Raw genomic sequence first — 17,451 nt, 5'->3', positions numbered from 1 at the left:
CGTCTTCATTCCTTAAATAACCATGAAATTTGTTCCTATCTTTGTACTGAGTATCAACTCAGCCGGAGGCATTCCATGGTTAAACTCAAATCAGTGAATTTAGAGTGGAGTATTGCAGGAGTAAGAGAGAACATATCCGAGAATATCTTCCGGCGATTCTTTCCTTCTCCTTCTGCGTTTTTCTATTGTATAAAAAAGTTAAAAAACTGAAAAGAAAAAAATATCTGAAATGAAATGAGAGGGATGGAGAGTTCTGGTGTATCTGCCGGAATGATCATCGGCGTCAGATTTTTCAGCAAGATCCGGCGGGGGATCGGAGATAGGACAGTCTGAGTTTCGTAACCAGAGGGTTGGAACATTCATTTAACTCTGCATGAGACTGAGATGCATGGGTGGGTGTGAGAGGGCACGCGGCCTCTTCTGATAGTGTGGGGCAGATTCGAACCCGTTGGGGGGCCACTTCCAAAACAGCACATTTAATTTAGGCAATTGGGAGTTCAGATGGATGGGACAACTCAGCTATTGGCATATCTAATCCACTGGGTTAAAAGGAAACAAACAAACAAACAAAGGCCTTTGGATTGATATATCCCCCATTTCTGCGTCATATAAAGGTGGAATAAGGGCTCCGTTAGAAATTAAACCTGAAAAAGTGACAGGGTAGGTTGGAGTTGGTTGGCATAATTTAATTTCAACTGTTTTCTTTTTTTATTAAAGATTCATTTTATTTTATTATTTTTAAAGATTTCACCATGGTTTTCCTTTACGTTTTAGGGCACACGTTTACCAATCACCACATATAAATAAACTGTTTCACATTCTTAAATCATAAAAGCTATTCAAATGAACAACAATCCATTTTAATTCATACAAAGAAACTAGTCAAATGAACACCTATTTTCAGCTGATTTAAGTCAAATGTTCATGTTTCTTCAACAACCTTTAAAGATGTTTAAAACGTTACCTGTTATTTCGTTGTTTCTATACAAAAAAAAAAAAAATCCTGTTTATTCAAAAGCCAATAAAGATATCTATTGTGATTTGTGAATAAGAAAAGAAAAAAAATTAAACAAACATATTAACAAATAAAAATTAAAGTTTAAATCTCATTGTTTCTAGCACTTTTTCCAAACAACGCAAACCTGAAAATAAAACACATGAGACAAATTCATATAACTTCAATTCATGTTCTTACAAATAGCATATCACACTAAAACTAAATTCATATAATTTCATGTTCATCTAAAATCATAACAAAAAACTATCTGAATAACACAAACAAAATCCATAAACATGTTCTCCATCCATTCTTGAATTTACCGACAAGATGGAATGTTCCAACTCCCAAATTCTAAGCCATCCTAAAAAAGAAAATAAGAGATAAATTCATTGTCCATATCATATATATATATATATATATATAATTTGTTATCATGTCAAATAACAAACAAATAACTAAAAGATATGTTAGTATAATACCTAAAACACACTAGAGCCAACTACGTATATTAACTAAAAAAAACTTTGAATATACAATTTCAACTAGTTTTTTACCCTCATTCAAAAGGGTTCAGTAATATGTCCACCTTAAAACAGAATATTTAAAATGGGTAACCAAACGCTTCTAAATGAGCATAGCCAATTAGAGGAACTAATCACAGAAGCCATATAAAGGATGCAAATAATATTAAATGCAAAGAGAAGACAATGAACATAATTTCTCTCATAATACTCAAAAATAATAATATCACTAGCGGAGTGGAATTGTGGAAGTAATTTAATAAAATGATAAAACAAAAACTATGCTTGAAAAAGGTGAGGGAAAAATTTAGCAATTTCAATAAAATGATAAAAAATATCAAAGTTTTTATCATTTAGTTGGTGTAAACCCCGTTTGAATAGCTTTAATAACTTTGCTTTGGAAATCTCTCTCCATGAAATAAAGCATAGAAGTACGGATATATTCTAATGCAAGGTTGTTCTAACAACTCTTGCATTAACTGGAAGTTAGTCTCATTTTTATCACTATTTTTGTAGTTAAAATTATTTTAAATAATTTTCATTTTATTAATTTTTATTTACCAATAAGATATTTGAATAAAAGCAACCAAAATTAATTATACATTTAAAAAAATAGAAACAAGACAGAAAGAGAAAGAATAGAGAAATGTACAAAAGAAAAAAAAAATGTAATACCAAAAGGATACCTAGAATTAATTACTAGTCAATATACCCTTGAAGGTGTTCTCACAGGCTAAAACAGACAAGGCGTTCCTACTTAAATCCCAAAAAAGCCCCTGCTCGTTAAATCCCAATAGTCCAAAATTTTAATCACCCTATTTCTTCCATGGTTTCTCTCCTTGCTTCCATACCTATATCATTTTCGTTTCTGATAATTACATGCAACTTACCTTGGACTATTAGAAAAATGGATGGGCATATATATATATATATTTTTATGAGAATTTAATTGCCCAAAAAATCTGGCTAAGAAATAAGCCAATGCACATAACCAATTCTGTGGTAGCTAAAGTTTGGTTACAAGTTGGAAAGAGGTTCATGTATCAGCTGAGTTACAACTTGCAACAACATAGCAATATTCCAATTAAACAATACATCAAGAACAAAGCCATTATATTTACAAGTGAGGATTGATACCAAAATAGTGATATGATAATATTACAGAAACATTAATTGCAAAAAATTTGCTACATGGCATGAAACAGTGGATAAAAGAAACAATCAATACCAGATGCTACTCAACACATAGCTGAAAACGTATAGTGGGTAAAACCAAAAGATCTGCAAGGGAAAGGCCGGACACCTTAGAAATACCACAAAAATCACTACCTACCTTACATGGAAAATTCATTACTACAACAATTTAAATGTAGTGAAAAGAATTAGTTAGTGGTAAAAACCAAATAATCTTATTTGACCCCAATATACTATATTGCACTAAACAGAATGGAATGGTGGAACAGGACTCATGTAGCCAACCCCATATAGTTGGGCTTAGATGATGTTGATGATGATGAGTCCCACCATACTATATATAGAGAGATGTAGATGCAAACGCAATCCCTTTTTTTTTTTTTTGATCAGCAGAAAAGGAATTTTATTAATGAAAGATTAGGAATTACAAGATATGGGGTGTAAGTTCCATTCCAAATCAGCAAAGATTACATATGCTGTCTCACAGCCCGTTGTTTGGCCAGAGAATCTGCCATTCCATTTGCTGTTCTTACCCACTTAAAGGAAACATTTAGTTTTCTTGTTAGGCTTACAATCTCCCTGAAATTATACCTGAATACCCAAGGAATCTGGGTATTAACCCCTGCATTAGACTACCAGTTCAGCTGTCAATGCATCGCTATGCTCCAAGGGTCCTGAATATTGAGCCACCACTCTACCTTCTTTATCTCTGAAGGCACCCCCCCTCCATCACTTCCCTTGCCTTGTCTATAGCCGATAGTGCCACCTCTTTCCAGGTTCTGAAATTATCATTTAGTGAAAAGACTTTGAAATCATCCAAAGTTTTCACCCAATGTGGAGCTTTCAGCTTAACTAACTGAGGATTTCTGCTTGGGTCCTACTCTTAAGTCTTATCATTGAAAATACTATCATCTCACTCTTAATATGTGGTTTATCTTAATGCAACATGTACCATTTCTTTTAATGGGAATTTATACCTAGCAGATTGATAGGTATCTGCTAAAGAGTTAACTTTTTAACCAATACCCATAAAATTAATCTCTACGCACTCAATTATATTCTTTTTCTAAATTAATACAATGTTATGTGACGATTCTTCCTTTTCTTAAGCTTATCTAACAACTATGAAGCAATATACCCTTGAATGTGATGGTTACCCTCCCTGTAATTAAGCTAGGTAAATCTTTGATATCCATTTTCTTTTAATGCAGATGCAATCTTTTGAAACTGATTGATTAGCTGCAATGCTAATTTTGAGCTATTAGGACCAATTACAAGGTATTCTTTCTCTAACATAGAAATGTTCAATATCTCATCTATATCATAGAATTGTATAATCACAAGTAATTCATATATTAAAATAATAAGAAATCGAGGCACCAAATGGACTATTCAAATATCTTATGATCCAGAACCAGCCAAGAATTTATACTGGCTGGTTAAAGTTGAGGAGCTATAAAAATCTGACTAAACTGTAGACTGATTAGTTGAAATGCAATTCTGGAACAAGTTCTGATTGTAACCAATAGACCCTACAAACACACATTGCCATGTGCACATACCATGTATAATGAAAAGAAATACGAGATAAATCATAAAATGACTCAAGTAGCTTTTTGAAAAATAATGCATACTTACATAGAATAGTTGGATAAGTCCACTATGTAAAAAGGAATATAGTTTTACAATCCCACCAAGGGGGCAAAGATCATTTGAACCAAAGTTTTGGCATTCATCAGGCGAAATCCATTGTAGCGTTGGGATGACAACTGAGTTTAGAATAAACAAGCTGCAGCAGAGAGATTGAAAATTTTAAGTAAATTGGTTGCAACTGTGATTAACTTAACCAAGATACTTCATGTGCAATACACTTTACATTCAACTGAATAATGACCAAAAGAATTAAAAATCTATACAAGTAATTGCATTTGTGCATAGGGTTCCAAAAGAAAACTGAATAACATTCAGTAAAAGAAGAGAGTGTCATGCCACGAGCTAGGCTGGTCCGTGGCCAAGCCTTGGGCCAGGTCAGGCTGTGAACCGGGCCAAACCTATTTATTTAAAAAAATTGAAAAAAAAGTTAATTTTAATTTTATATGAATTTTGATGTATACAATTGCTTATATATACAACAATAAAATAAATTAGTATAATAAAATTGAAAACAATTGTTTATTTTATTAATATATTATTATATACTTATATAATCATAATTTATATAATATATTATATATTATATATAATATAAATAATATATAGACCCTATCGGGCCGGGCCACGGGTAGCATGACCCGTTCGATCGTGCCATGCTGACCCAGCCCGTAGACCTAAAACCCCAGGCCTGGCACGGCCCACGGACCATCGTGCTGGACAGAGGGTGGCACATCCCGATTTACACCTGTAAATGGGAAGATGAAAGTAGGATCATGCTAACATATAGAGCAAATAAAATTAATAAATTTCTTAAACCATCACCAGTAAATTATTCAGTGAAGAGGAGAGGCCATACCAGCAGATTTCCAGAAGAAGCAGACTGCAGAGCTTGCTGGAGCACATGCTGCTTTCTCTGGGCATCCACAAAGTTGGGTGCAGCCGCTGCAGAGTTCTTATCCTTTGTAGTATGACCAGAAAATGTGCTAGCAACTTGGCCCTTGTCTGAAACCGAGTTCAAATTCCTACTTGGTAAGTTTCCCCGCAATGGGTTTCCAAGAATAGTGGTTTCTGTCGGGGACACAACATTGAGATTGTATGGCTTGGCCCCATAAAAAGATGCAGAACCAGCAACTACATGCTAGAAAGGATTCATCCTTGTAAATTACTGATGACAGTAGATGCTCCAAGCAATGTGGTAATGAGTTGCGCACCTCTTTGGCCGGTTTTGAGAAAGAAACAAATGTGGTACCTAAATTTTTTTGACACCAGATCACCACAAGATCATTAGAGAACTTTTGGTACATCGCCCAAGTGGACACTACATAAAGAAAATGACACATACCTGGCCAGGCGTAGAAGATCCAGAACTCCCATCCATGGAAACAATAGCTTGAAGTGGTGGCATGTATCTGCTTATGAAGATGGGGTTTTTTTTTTTTTTTTTTTTTTGATGAATAAGATGGGGGTAATTTCTTAGCTATGAAATATTTATTGTTACGGTTACAATGATAAATAACCAAAACATCCAGGGAAATATAACGAGGAAATCGGATTCGCACCCAAAGAAGTAAGCCCGCCTGGCCAGCCCACACCGGCAACGGAAAAGAGGTGAATTGAGCTGAAACAGAGAAGAAAATTATGAGAAAAAGCAAAGATAAGGAGAAAAAAGGAAGCCAGTCAATGCGAAAACGTGGGATCAATAAAACAGATACCCTGCATTGCAAAAATTGGAACTTGAGGAACTAATCACAGAAGCCATATAAAGGATGCAAATAAAATATTAAATGCAAAGGGAAGACAATGAACATAATTTCTCTCATAATACTCAAAAATAATAATGTCATTGCAGCTTGCTACAGTCAATACATGCTGAACTCCAGCAATCTACACTGCTGGAATTTCTCCTACGTACTCTCTCTCTCTCTCTCTCTCCACAATGAATTTACAAACAGAACCAATTAGCCCATCTCCAAAAATGATTAAATCTGCTTTCAGTGGTGGATTGAAAAAGATAGCCATCCTACCACCCATTGCAGTTGTGGATTATATTCAGCCTTCTGTAATTCATCATGCCCCAGCGCAATAACCATAACCTGATTAAACACAACAGAAACGGCATACTGTTAAGTAACAGAGACCAGAAGAGAGAAAATCTACTGCACTTGGAATTCAAACTATATAGAAAACAAGAAGTCCAAGGATAGATGGATTAGATAACGAACTCGATTTGGTTATGCTGACTCTACAAACATTAACACTTATATAGCATGGTCCCAACCTATCCATGTTCATCACAAACATTAATAAACACAAATATTTAAATTTCCACATGACCAACAGAAAGCCCCATTCATGTTTGAGAAATCTACCTAAGTGACAGCAACACCACCAGAGAGTTTTGCAATTTTTTCATGGAGATTCTCTTTCTCATAATCTTTTTCTGCAATTTGTATTGACCATTACAATGTAAAAGATGTTGGACAAATACAAGCAGCAAATTCCAAAAAAGAAGACTAAAATTCTAGAAACTCACCTCAATGAGGTTATGGATATGAACAACTCACTTATTTACTTCTTTCTGTATACTTCCATCACCAACAATTGTAGTGGCATCCTTGGTGAGACTTGGCAGCATTGACCTAAGACCTCCTTTTCAGCTTTGTTTAGGGATAATCTAACCTCATCTCTAATTAGAGTTCATGAATTAAAGAAAAATTTCAGAACCCATAACAAGTATAATAATAATAATAATAATAATAATAATAATAATAATAATAATAATAATAATAAAGCTTTAATTCCAACAAAATCATTGAGGTAAAACCTGACAATAGGACTATCTGGGGAAATTCTAGTAGGTACTTCATTGAGGTCAAAGCTGGCAATTCCAACAAAATCATCTTTGACACAAGATCCTTGTCCTTGACCATAACTTCCAGTATAGATGATTGCATCTGGTCCCTTGCAAATGCAAGCACATCATGATTGCTCATCTCTTTGTCCATATCTCTTTAGGAGCTGTACAGTGTGGCACATGTACAAATTATACACGAAAGACATCTCCATGGCAATCAAAGAAATGAGCGATGTCGATCTTCTCTTTACCAGAGTAAATAGCCTCTACAATTCCATCTTTTGCTCCCTGGGCAGCCATTTCGATTAGCATGTAGAGCTTCTTGATTGGCACTTGAGAAAACATATCATGATACAAACTTTCCATGAAGTGAGAATCATTTAATCATAAACTATTCAAAATAACAACTACTAATATTTTATACAAGCGAGAGTTCAAGAGTGTAACAAAGTAAATTTTGTCTCACAATACAAATCAATATTGTAGCCTCTAGTTGAGATTACAGACAATTATGACATATTTTCACATAGTAGATAGTTTGGCCAATATCCTTTGGTGCTTTTTGTGTTGAAATGTATTCCATGTAAAAATTAGATTGCCTCTTGCTTGCCCGTTGTTTTGCATTCAGTGTGTTTGACTAACTGACTTATTTTCATATATATCTTTATTAATTCTTACATTAGAATCTCAATATATAGGCTGGGAAAGCCTTGTGTTTCCCAAACATTAACATCCTTGGGTTTTCAGAGAAGATTAGAACCTTAATAAACCCCTTTATTTGGCCACAATTATTGGAGAGTTCACTGAATTAAAGGCACAATCATCACCTTCATGGATATGCTTATCTTCTAATAACACGTTTCAATAGAAAACATCCTAAGAGGTAGGAAGATAGAGTAATTCCTTGATCTTACAAGATACTTAGACTTTGTAGTCTCATACATAGTGTTGACAAAATCATTGAAAAAAAAGGAAAGAATAGTCATAGAATGATGATATCCAGCTTAGATTCAATGAACTTAATGTTACATTATTAATGCCTCCGAGGGTAGGTTGCATCTATATCATCTTCAGCAAATACCTTTAACTGTTCTAAGATCTGTGCAAAGAAACATGGGCCATGTAAACATAACTCAGAGCTTCATAGACAGAATACAATAAAAGACCTGATTGACATTGTGAGAACAGACTTAAATCTGATAATATTTCAAAGTTCAAACTCAGATATGCAGGCATGAAAATAGTAGTGTGACAAACAACCAAGGAGATTCCAGTCATTTTTTATAAGATAGGCTGTCTTAAAAATATGAGATCCATTCCTATATTAACACCAAGACAGACGTACAAAACAATCTAAATTCAGACATTAACATATTAAAATCTTCTCCCCAGGCATATCCATAGAGGCTTTAAGCCAGTAACTCCAAATATGAATGTTCACCACCCTTCTGTCAAAAGCAAAATTGGGTAATTTTTCCCCAGAATTAAGATAGACAAAACTAGCATGTGTACAAAATATCAACCCAGAAGATTGCACAAATCATTCTTCTTACTTGAGATGAATCAATAATATTTCCTAGATACATTGAAGAAGGTGTAGACAATTGACAGTTAATATAATAGATCCTTAACAATCAGAGCACAATTAGCGCTTTCGCTAAGATCTATCATTGTTTCCACAGATATCTGCGCTCATAAGAGAATTTGAAGTCAAAACCAAGAAAAGGAAAAGAGGGAGGTTCAAATAAATTTAAAAAATACTTAAAATGGGAAGGAGCCTACTATCTTGACATGAGGGAAATCACTGGCAATGCCATAATTTTGGAGGTCGATGCATTGGAGTCTAATGGAAAGTTGGATATCTGAAATTTTTTTTTTTAATACTTATTAATATATCAGGCTGACAATGTTGGTTACTCTAAGTCAAAATATTGGAATTTGATGACCTATTACATCTATCATGTGAATATATCTAAAAGTTACTACCACTATCTCCTTGTTTCACCTTATTATTTGCCCGTGCATAAGCAATCAGCTGCTTTATATCAGATTCTGGAACATATTCAGCTATGATGGCTACAACTCTATTTGTTGGCTGTTTCAGAGTAGCCATGGAAGAGGCAGCAACACTGCAACCACACCAAACTGAAATGACTAAGCATTAAAAGCCAAATGCATTCAGTTGAGATATTAGCACAAATATGAACCCCTCCCATGGGACGAAAAGAACTGATTCCAAAACCCATAAAATACGAATCAGTTGATGATTATGTGTTTCTGCCGTTTGGATGCTAATGTTGTATTCTTAGGATCTAATTCTTAGATTCCACTTCTATTGTTTGGATGCAAGAATGTATAAACAGAGCATAAGAAGCTGATGGAAAACCTGTCGCTAGTAGCAGCTTTGATGGCCCCAAAGAAGACAAACACCCAGCCCAACCCATGCTTGGGCCCAATGCCCATTCCCTTTCTTGATAAACTAAAAGCTAAGGAATTGGTAATTTGGATCCAATGTAAATTACATGATCACAAGAGAAAGCCACCATGTCAAGTTTTTTAGGTAATAAAAAAAGAACTTGATTTTTAACTGATAACAGAGTTAAGATACACAAAAACAAAAGACAAAGAACCACTAGTTAAATGCTGGGATCACATCCAAGGCCACATTAACAAGAACAGAAACAAGAAAATAACAAAAACAAAAAAGAATTAGAGACAACATGTATTGAAAATCAACTGCTCATACAGAGAGGATGTAAATAGCCATCAAATTGACCTAGATGTGTCTAAAAGGAAACCATGTCATGAAATGTGTACATCTCCACCATGAACAATGACAAAGACCTTCTATGGGTTTTGTACAACTCCACCATGACAATGAACACATTTATTCAAATGTGTAAAACTTTCAATTGTACTTATGATTTTCTTTACAAGTCTTAGTGTAGCCAACTCCATATAGTTGGAATAAGGCTGAGATGTTGATTTTCTTTGAAAGTTTTACTTTACAAAATAGGTCTTTAGCAAACTAAATCTGGCTTCCCATCAATTAGAAAAGGGATATATCGTGATAAGACTATTCAGAATAAAGTGATTAAGTGAACCAAGCAATACATTGGGATAACTAGTGTTTACAGGAATAGGAGTTTACCAAAGAAATCCTAATTTTACTAGAAATGATGAAGCTAGGTCTTGGAGATTCAGATGTGTGTTAAGGAAAATAAATACTCTAACTACATATTTCAGGTGTTCCTTCAGATGGATTCCTAGATCTGGAAATAGCATGGATGATGATCTAGCTAAACTAACGGTTACAAAAAAGAATTGTTTCGGGGGATTGTAAATCTGAACTAAGAAAAATTGCATTTGTAAGAAGGATAACCAATCCTATCTTTCTTAGTGGGGAGAGCAGAACCAGAAAAGAGATGTCTCAAACTCTATTGTTGATCACATAGCTTTTGAGGATTATTGGGAATGGGGATGCACTACCCCTAGATTTGTGTAGCATCATTTCTTTCATTTCCAACCAAAAAACACTCTGAATTTCAAATGTATTTCTCTCTTCGTCTGATCATAAGTCATATCTAATCCCTGCTTCAAAATATAATGATGCTTAACATTTTATGTGGTAAATTTCATGGTTAAGAATCTCTCACTTTTTTCTAATGTCATGAACACAAGTAGAAAATGATGATATTAATCTCTACATACCTCTCACTTTTTTCCATGTCATAGAATGAAAATTGTGTTTATAGCTATAACAAAACATGTCCTTCTAATTGCATCAAGAGTTGCAAGTTCTTAGAAACTATTACCAGAAAACTCCTCGCATGGTTCTAATTCACATTGCAATTTCCAAGTCCTTGCTCCACCAAGGTTCTTATTGAATATTGTCCTCCATCATGATTTACATAGGATTATTGTTGTTTCTAGCCTTTGAATTTTCTGATTCTAACACAATTTAACTTTTCTTATCGTAACCCCCCCCCCCCCCTGAGCGCCTTCTCCACATTAAAGAGATAAAAAAACAAAAAATTTTAGCAAGGAAATGACATAAACGCTCAAACCAAAACTCTTGAAAAAATGCAGTCATTAATTCAAAAAGAAAAAATTGAATAAAGAAACCTGTTAATTAAAACTAGAGCAAATATAGGTGAAATGCGTGTAACCAAATGTAGAGAGTAAACAACTACCAAACAATGAAACAATGATTACATCTCAGACAACATTTGTTAAAAAGCACATTAACGAAACAAAGAGTGACATCGACCTAGTCAGAGACAACCATCTACTATATCAACTCATATACACAGATTGCAAAGGCAACAACTAAGGACTCTAGGAGAGGAAGGCGACCTGTATACTACCGATGATGGAGGCAGTAGAGGAACTGTAATCAATGACCTTCACAGGATCAAGTGCAGGTCGAGGATGTAACGCTTGGATCGAGAGTTGCTTGACATTTGACATTGGATACTGGATGAGGAGAAGAGATGTCGCCGGTAATCTCGAGTTCTCTACTTGCAGCTCGGTGTAACCTTGAAACCTAAAGCAGTCAGGGTTAAATGGAGAGAGAGAGGAGATGGAGTTAAGAAATCTAACCCTTATTGGGTTTCATCCAATGACGCTAGCATCATTAATTGGATATCGTATGGTGGAGCTCCAACTGAGAGAGGGAAAGAGGTAGAGAGGAGAGTGTTAGAGAATACAGACATGGCGGGAAGAGGAAAAGAGGGGAAGAGGAGGAGGAGAAGTCATCAAGTTCAACATTTTCATTATCATCATTGCTACTATTTAATCATTCATCCTCTCTTAACAAACTTGAAGATGTTGAAGGAGCCCCTAACAAGTTTGATCCTATTAGAATAACTTCAAAGAAGTGTGGAATCATATATTTTAATAAGTAAGCTCTTACTACAATACTCCAAAACATCAACGTCTACCTTGATATCAATGTTTTGTTCCTCCAAATAAAGGTCCAACTGAGTTTTTTCATTTTTGAGATTTTCTTTTTGAACTAAAAAGTTGTTCATAATTCTCAAATCCATCACCATCATCATTTCTCTCACTCATGTCAACTTGACTAGAAGATCCAGCAAAGGAGATTGAGGAAAAATATTCTTTACATTCACCAAATAAATCATGAAGGGTTTTAATTATAGCATTAACACACTCCCCACCATCATCACCATAAAGTTTATTAAAAAAATCCTCCACTAACCTTACCTTGCAACGAGAATTCAACACAAAAGCACAAGACAAAATCATACTATATTTAGCCCAATATTTATCAAATTTCTCTTTCATATCTCTAACCATATCAGTCATAAAATTATGAGATTCATTACTCATTGCAATTAAATGCTTATGAATCATCCACACTCCCTTGAAGTAAATGTTTAAAATATGGTACTTGGTAGTAGAAAGCATGCAAGTAATATCATAAAAAACCCTTAAGAATTTGTGAAGCTTATCCACCTTTCCCCATTCTTCTTCCCAAAGCATAAACATTTTGAAAGCATTATCCATTTACCCCGAATGTTGTAAGACTTGATTATAATAGATGGCATGTTCAAGCATCAAATAAGTTGAGTTCCATCTCACACACATGTCTAACCTCAACCTTATCGTTGAGTCAAATGAAAACTTTTTTCAACAAGTTCATAAAACCAATGCTTTCAAGAAGCCATTTTCTTTATATTTTTCACACCACGATGAATCTTAACAACAACATCATCAAAAAGTTTCAAACAACTTATACAATATGATTCAAAATATGACTACAACAACAAACTTTAAAAAAATCACCACCACACACCAAAGAAACACTTTGCACCTCTATAAGCTCCAAACAACACCATTAATGAGGTCATCAAACTTGATGGAGGGTGATTTGGCCCAACCTCGTAGCTCAGGTACACATAGGCGGGTAAACTACTTGCTAAAAGCCGCCTCGCCCGCACCTCCTCCCCGAGGTCAAGGGACTTCGGGGGTCCCGAGTTTGGGGCACCCTGACCCCTTTTGAGATCCGAGCTCCTCCCAATGGACCTCGGGCCACTCCCAAGCAAGAACGCACTGATTCTTCTTTAGACGCCCCGAGGCACAAAGACCTCGGGTCGGCTAGCTCGGCATAACCGGCTACAGGCAGCCCGTCACTTAAGGGACAGCCCAGCTCAGGGTAATTCACAAGAGGGCAGCTCAGTATACCATAGGATGGCTTCCTGCCCGACTGTCATACCTGACAAACCTGCGAATTGCAGGCATGTCTCCTTGTCGCGCCTGCCACCTTTAGGAAGGCGTCCCACACCTGACAGACACATACCCTGCACAACAGCCCCACGTGTGCCACCTCAGCCCTGCCTGTAGTGGCTGTGGCAGACTAACAGTGGCAGTTATATCTACCCTGTCAGAAGTCAGAGGGTTGGGAGCAACGGAATTCAGCTATAAGGAACTTACCCTCAAGGAACAAGGTATCTAAAAAAATCACTAGCGCAACTTACACTCTTAGCTTTCATTCTCTCTTTGCTTCCTGCACGCAATACTAACATAAGCATCGGAGCGTTCCTGCCGGAAAACCCCCCGGGAGTTCTTCCTCCTTCTTCTCGTTTCAGGTACATCTCAGGAGCCACGCGAGTGCCAGCTAGGAGTGACTGGATTGTGCTACATCAAAACCTTTGAAATTATATTTTAGATGCTGACCGGGAACATTGATGGCAATGACATACAACAAAAATTCAGTAAGAAAAAAGTTTATTTGCATATGTAAATATTAATATATCCAATCATATGAATAAATATATAATAAAACTAAATTCCCATATATTTTACCAGCTAGACTATTTGTGAATAATTTGGGAAATTGCTAGCAGTGGTTTGTATTCAACATTGAAGACAGTAAAATTCAACTACCCAAAAATTGCTAGCATTGGAGATAAGTTCTTTGATTTTATATATTTGAAAGAACATATGAGATGGAAAAAATATATTGTGTTAGCCTTAGTTCTTTAAGCTATTGAAAAAATGGCTACCACCTAAGTTCATCGGAGATAGATGAGACCACCACCTTGCCGGAGATAGATGAGAGGAACGACCAAGGCTCGCTGCTACCCAAGTTCACCGGAAAAGGAAACAATGGTTGCCGCCTGCCGCTGCTAGCCTATGCTCTTCGCTGCCTCACTGGAGATTACTGGTTCGTTAGTGACTGGGTGTTGGTGGTTGCTACTTCAACTCTCTTAGAGTGAGAAGTGAGAATGAGGGAAAGGGAAAGGGGAAAGGGTAAGTTGGTTCAGGGTTTAGAAATTATACTATAATTATATATTTTATTATACTATATAATAGATCTGGTTGGGACGGGCTTGGGCCAGGCTTTTTTCTTAACAAATCCCGAACCTGGTCCGAAAAAATAATGTATGTGCATGGCCTTCTCCACTACGTTCAGGGGAGCAGCCCGCACGTGGTACCGGAACTTGGCGCTCGGGTCAATAAGAAGTTGGGCGCAGTTCGCACAAGCCTTCACGTCGCACTTTGCCACCAGCAAGCAGTGCCCGCAAACCGAAGAAAGCATCTTCAACATAGCACAAAGGGAGGGAGAGTCCATCAGAAGTTATATCAAGCGGTTCAATGACGCTTGTATGCAGATACCGCGCCTGGACCCCGTCGTACGTCTTGCAGCGGCCAAGAAGGGAGTGAAGCACAAAGAGTTCAAGTGGCACATGGTCGTCACTCAACCAGAAGAGTGAGGGCGCACCCGAAAAAAGAAAAAGAGAAGATCCTTCCAGTCAAGGGGACACCCGAAGAAAAAAGGAAACACTTTGGGATTCGAAGCTGGGTCAATTGTTCTGAGCTCCTGCACCGGACCGAGCTGATTATACCCCATTGAATGCGAAGCGAGTCGAAATCCTGATGGCGATCAAGGACGCCCCATACGTGAAGTGGCCACCCCGTCTGAAGGGATATCCCAATGAAAGAAATAAGAGTTTGTATTGCAGTTTTCACAAAGACCACGGTCACAATACCGAGAGCTGTAAAAACCTCCGCGATGAGATAAAGGAGCTCATCCGTCGCGGATATTTGAGAAACTTTGTATAAAATAATAATAATAGTAATAGAACAGGTCGACAAGGGGAGCACGGTAGAGACGCTTCAGAGTCCAACAGCAGGCCGGCCGAACAACCGTAGAGGCAGCCTCCGGAGGAGAGGCTAGTTCGGGGGACCATCCACATGATAGTGGGAGGTTCGATCGTTGCGGGTTGCACCTCAGCAGCAGCTCGAACGTCAATTCGTGAGGCTGCCCAGGAAGAGCAGAACCCCCGAAAGCGGCCGAAGACGGGAGATCCAATTTTCTTCACAGAAGACGATGCGCGAGGGGTCCACTACCCCCATGATGACACACTCGTGATAAAGCTAAGGATCAATGACTTCGAGGTCAGGTGCATACTTGTGGACTCAGGCAGCTCAGCCGACATCCTCTTCAAAGCTGCGTTTGACAAGCTTCAGTTGTAGAAAAGCAATCTGAGGCCTACAGACACCCCTTTAGTGGGCTTCAGCGGAGAGGAAGTCTGCCCCCTTGGGAAAATAACAGTACCTGTAGAGATCGGCACATGTCCTTGTGTGGTCAGATTTGAACACAACTTCCTGGTGGTAGCGACCCCCTCTCCCTATAATGCCATAATAGCTCGACCGATCATCCATGTCCTACGGGTGGTGGTCTCCACTTACCACTTGGCTATGAATTTCCCAACAGATTTCGGTGTGGGAGTAGCGCGGGGCGACCAGCTCGAGTCCCGCAAGTGCTACATTGCTTCCCTAAAGGGAAAAACCAAGGTGGCTAATGACCTCGAACTAGAACGACCCACGGAGCAAGGCAAAAAGCGAGCCACGCCCACGGAAGAAACAGTCACGGTCCCGATCTAAACAGTAGACCCAGCTCGGACGCTTCAGATTGGCGCTTCCGTCCAGGAGCCCCTACGATTCGAACTGGTAAGTTTTTTACTTCAAAATTTAGATATTTTTTCATGGTTCGCGACAGAAATGCCCGGTATAGACCCCGAACTCATAACTCACAAACTGAACACTGATCCTGTAGTTAGGCCCGCTAGACAGAAGAAACACAACCTAGCCCGGAATGGTGGAAAGCGGTCGACTTGGAAGACGAGAAGCTCCTCGCAGCAGACTTCAAAAGAGAAGTCCAATACTCGAGCTGGGTAGCCAACCCCATCCTGGTAAAGAAGGCCAACGGCAAGTGGCGCATGTGCGTCGACTACACCGACCTGAATCAGGCTTGCCTGAAAGACTGCTTCCCGCTCCCCCCAATCGACCGTCTGGTGGACGCGACCTCAGGGCATGAGTTGCTCAGTTTCTTGGATGCCTATTCGGGCTATAACTGGATCAAGATGGACCCGGCAGACGAAGAAAAGACTACCTTCATCACAAAGTTCGGCCTCTACTGTTACAAGGTTATGCCCTTCAGGTTGAAAAACGCAAGGGAAACCTTTCAGAGACTTGTAAATAAATTATTTGTGCCATTAATCGGCAGAAAAGTAGAATGCTATGTAGACGACATGGTCATCAGAACTCAATTCTCACATGAATTAATACAAGACTCGCATTCTATTTTTGAAATTTTGCGTAAGTTTAACATGAGACTAAATCCGAACAAGTGTGTGTTCGATGTGACCTCAGGTAAATTCCTGGGATACATCGTTAACCGGCGTGGCATTGAAGCCAACCCGGATAAGGTTAAGGCCATCTTAGACATGAGACCACCCCATAAGTTGAAGGAGGTTCAGAGGTTGAATGGCCGCATAGCCGCCCTGAGCCGCTTCATGTCCAAATCGGCGGACCGCTGTCTGCCATTCTTTAAGGCAATCAAGAGCAAAGGGTTCGAGTGGACCCAAGACTGTCAGCTCGCATTTGACGAGCTCAAGAATTACCTCGCTAGTGTGCCAATCTTAACCCGGCCCGAGGAGGGTGACATTTTAGAACTGTACCTCTCGGCAAGTGACAAAGTTGTCAGTTTGGTACTAATAAAGGAAGTAGATCGGGTCCAACGACCCATCTATTATGTTAGTAAAGTATTATAGGGAGCAGAAACGAGATACCCGGAGATGGAGAAGCTAGCATACGCATTGATAATTGCAACTTGGAAGCTCCACCCGTACTTCCAAGCTCATACTGTTATCGTCCTTACCGACAAACCTCTAAGGCAAGTCTTGCTTAAGCCCGAGGTC

The 17,451-nt window shown here is 38.0% G+C and overlaps 1 protein-coding gene across 5 annotated transcripts; it reads right to left on the bottom strand.

The window, feature by feature from the left end:
- Nucleotides 1-1,143: 1,143 nt before the first annotated feature.
- LOC148862420 (uncharacterized) lies at nucleotides 1,144-11,990 on the bottom strand. 5 transcript variants are annotated; one of them, XR_016109188.1, is made up of 9 exons: nucleotides 6,902-7,036; nucleotides 6,738-6,808; nucleotides 6,393-6,461; nucleotides 5,928-5,986; nucleotides 5,711-5,777; nucleotides 5,225-5,617; nucleotides 4,354-4,504; nucleotides 2,750-2,802; nucleotides 1,144-1,361 (listed from the first exon to the last, which is right to left on the bottom strand). XR_016109188.1 is itself a non-coding variant. In XM_088975180.1 (9 exons), exons 3-7 carry the CDS (start codon nucleotides 7,001-7,003, stop codon nucleotides 5,518-5,520), a joined length of 366 nt encoding a protein of 121 aa, XP_088831306.1. In that variant the 5' UTR covers nucleotides 7,004-7,054; nucleotides 7,193-7,510; nucleotides 11,579-11,990; the 3' UTR covers nucleotides 2,563-2,802; nucleotides 4,354-4,504; nucleotides 5,225-5,517. The 5 variants fall into 5 exon arrangements, 3 of the variants coding, with proteins under 3 accessions (XP_088831306.1, XP_088831305.1, XP_088831304.1); XM_088975180.1 differs by lacking the exons at nucleotides 1,144-1,361; nucleotides 6,738-6,808 and adding exons at nucleotides 7,193-7,510; nucleotides 11,579-11,990 and having other exon boundaries at nucleotides 2,563-2,802; nucleotides 6,933-7,054; XM_088975179.1 differs by lacking the exons at nucleotides 1,144-1,361; nucleotides 6,738-6,808 and adding exons at nucleotides 7,193-7,386; nucleotides 7,474-7,698 and having other exon boundaries at nucleotides 2,563-2,802; nucleotides 6,933-7,054.
- Between the last annotated feature and the right edge of the window lie 5,461 nt (nucleotides 11,991-17,451).

This window comes from Nelumbo lutea, chromosome 3 (assembly GCF_056320005.1).
Source record: "Nelumbo lutea isolate HS-2025 chromosome 3, American lotus-T2T, whole genome shotgun sequence".
In the NCBI taxonomy this organism is placed as follows: Eukaryota; Viridiplantae; Streptophyta; class Magnoliopsida; order Proteales; family Nelumbonaceae; genus Nelumbo; species Nelumbo lutea.
Note: the sequence above shows the minus strand (reverse complement) of the source record. Positions and strands in the feature narration are given on the sequence as shown.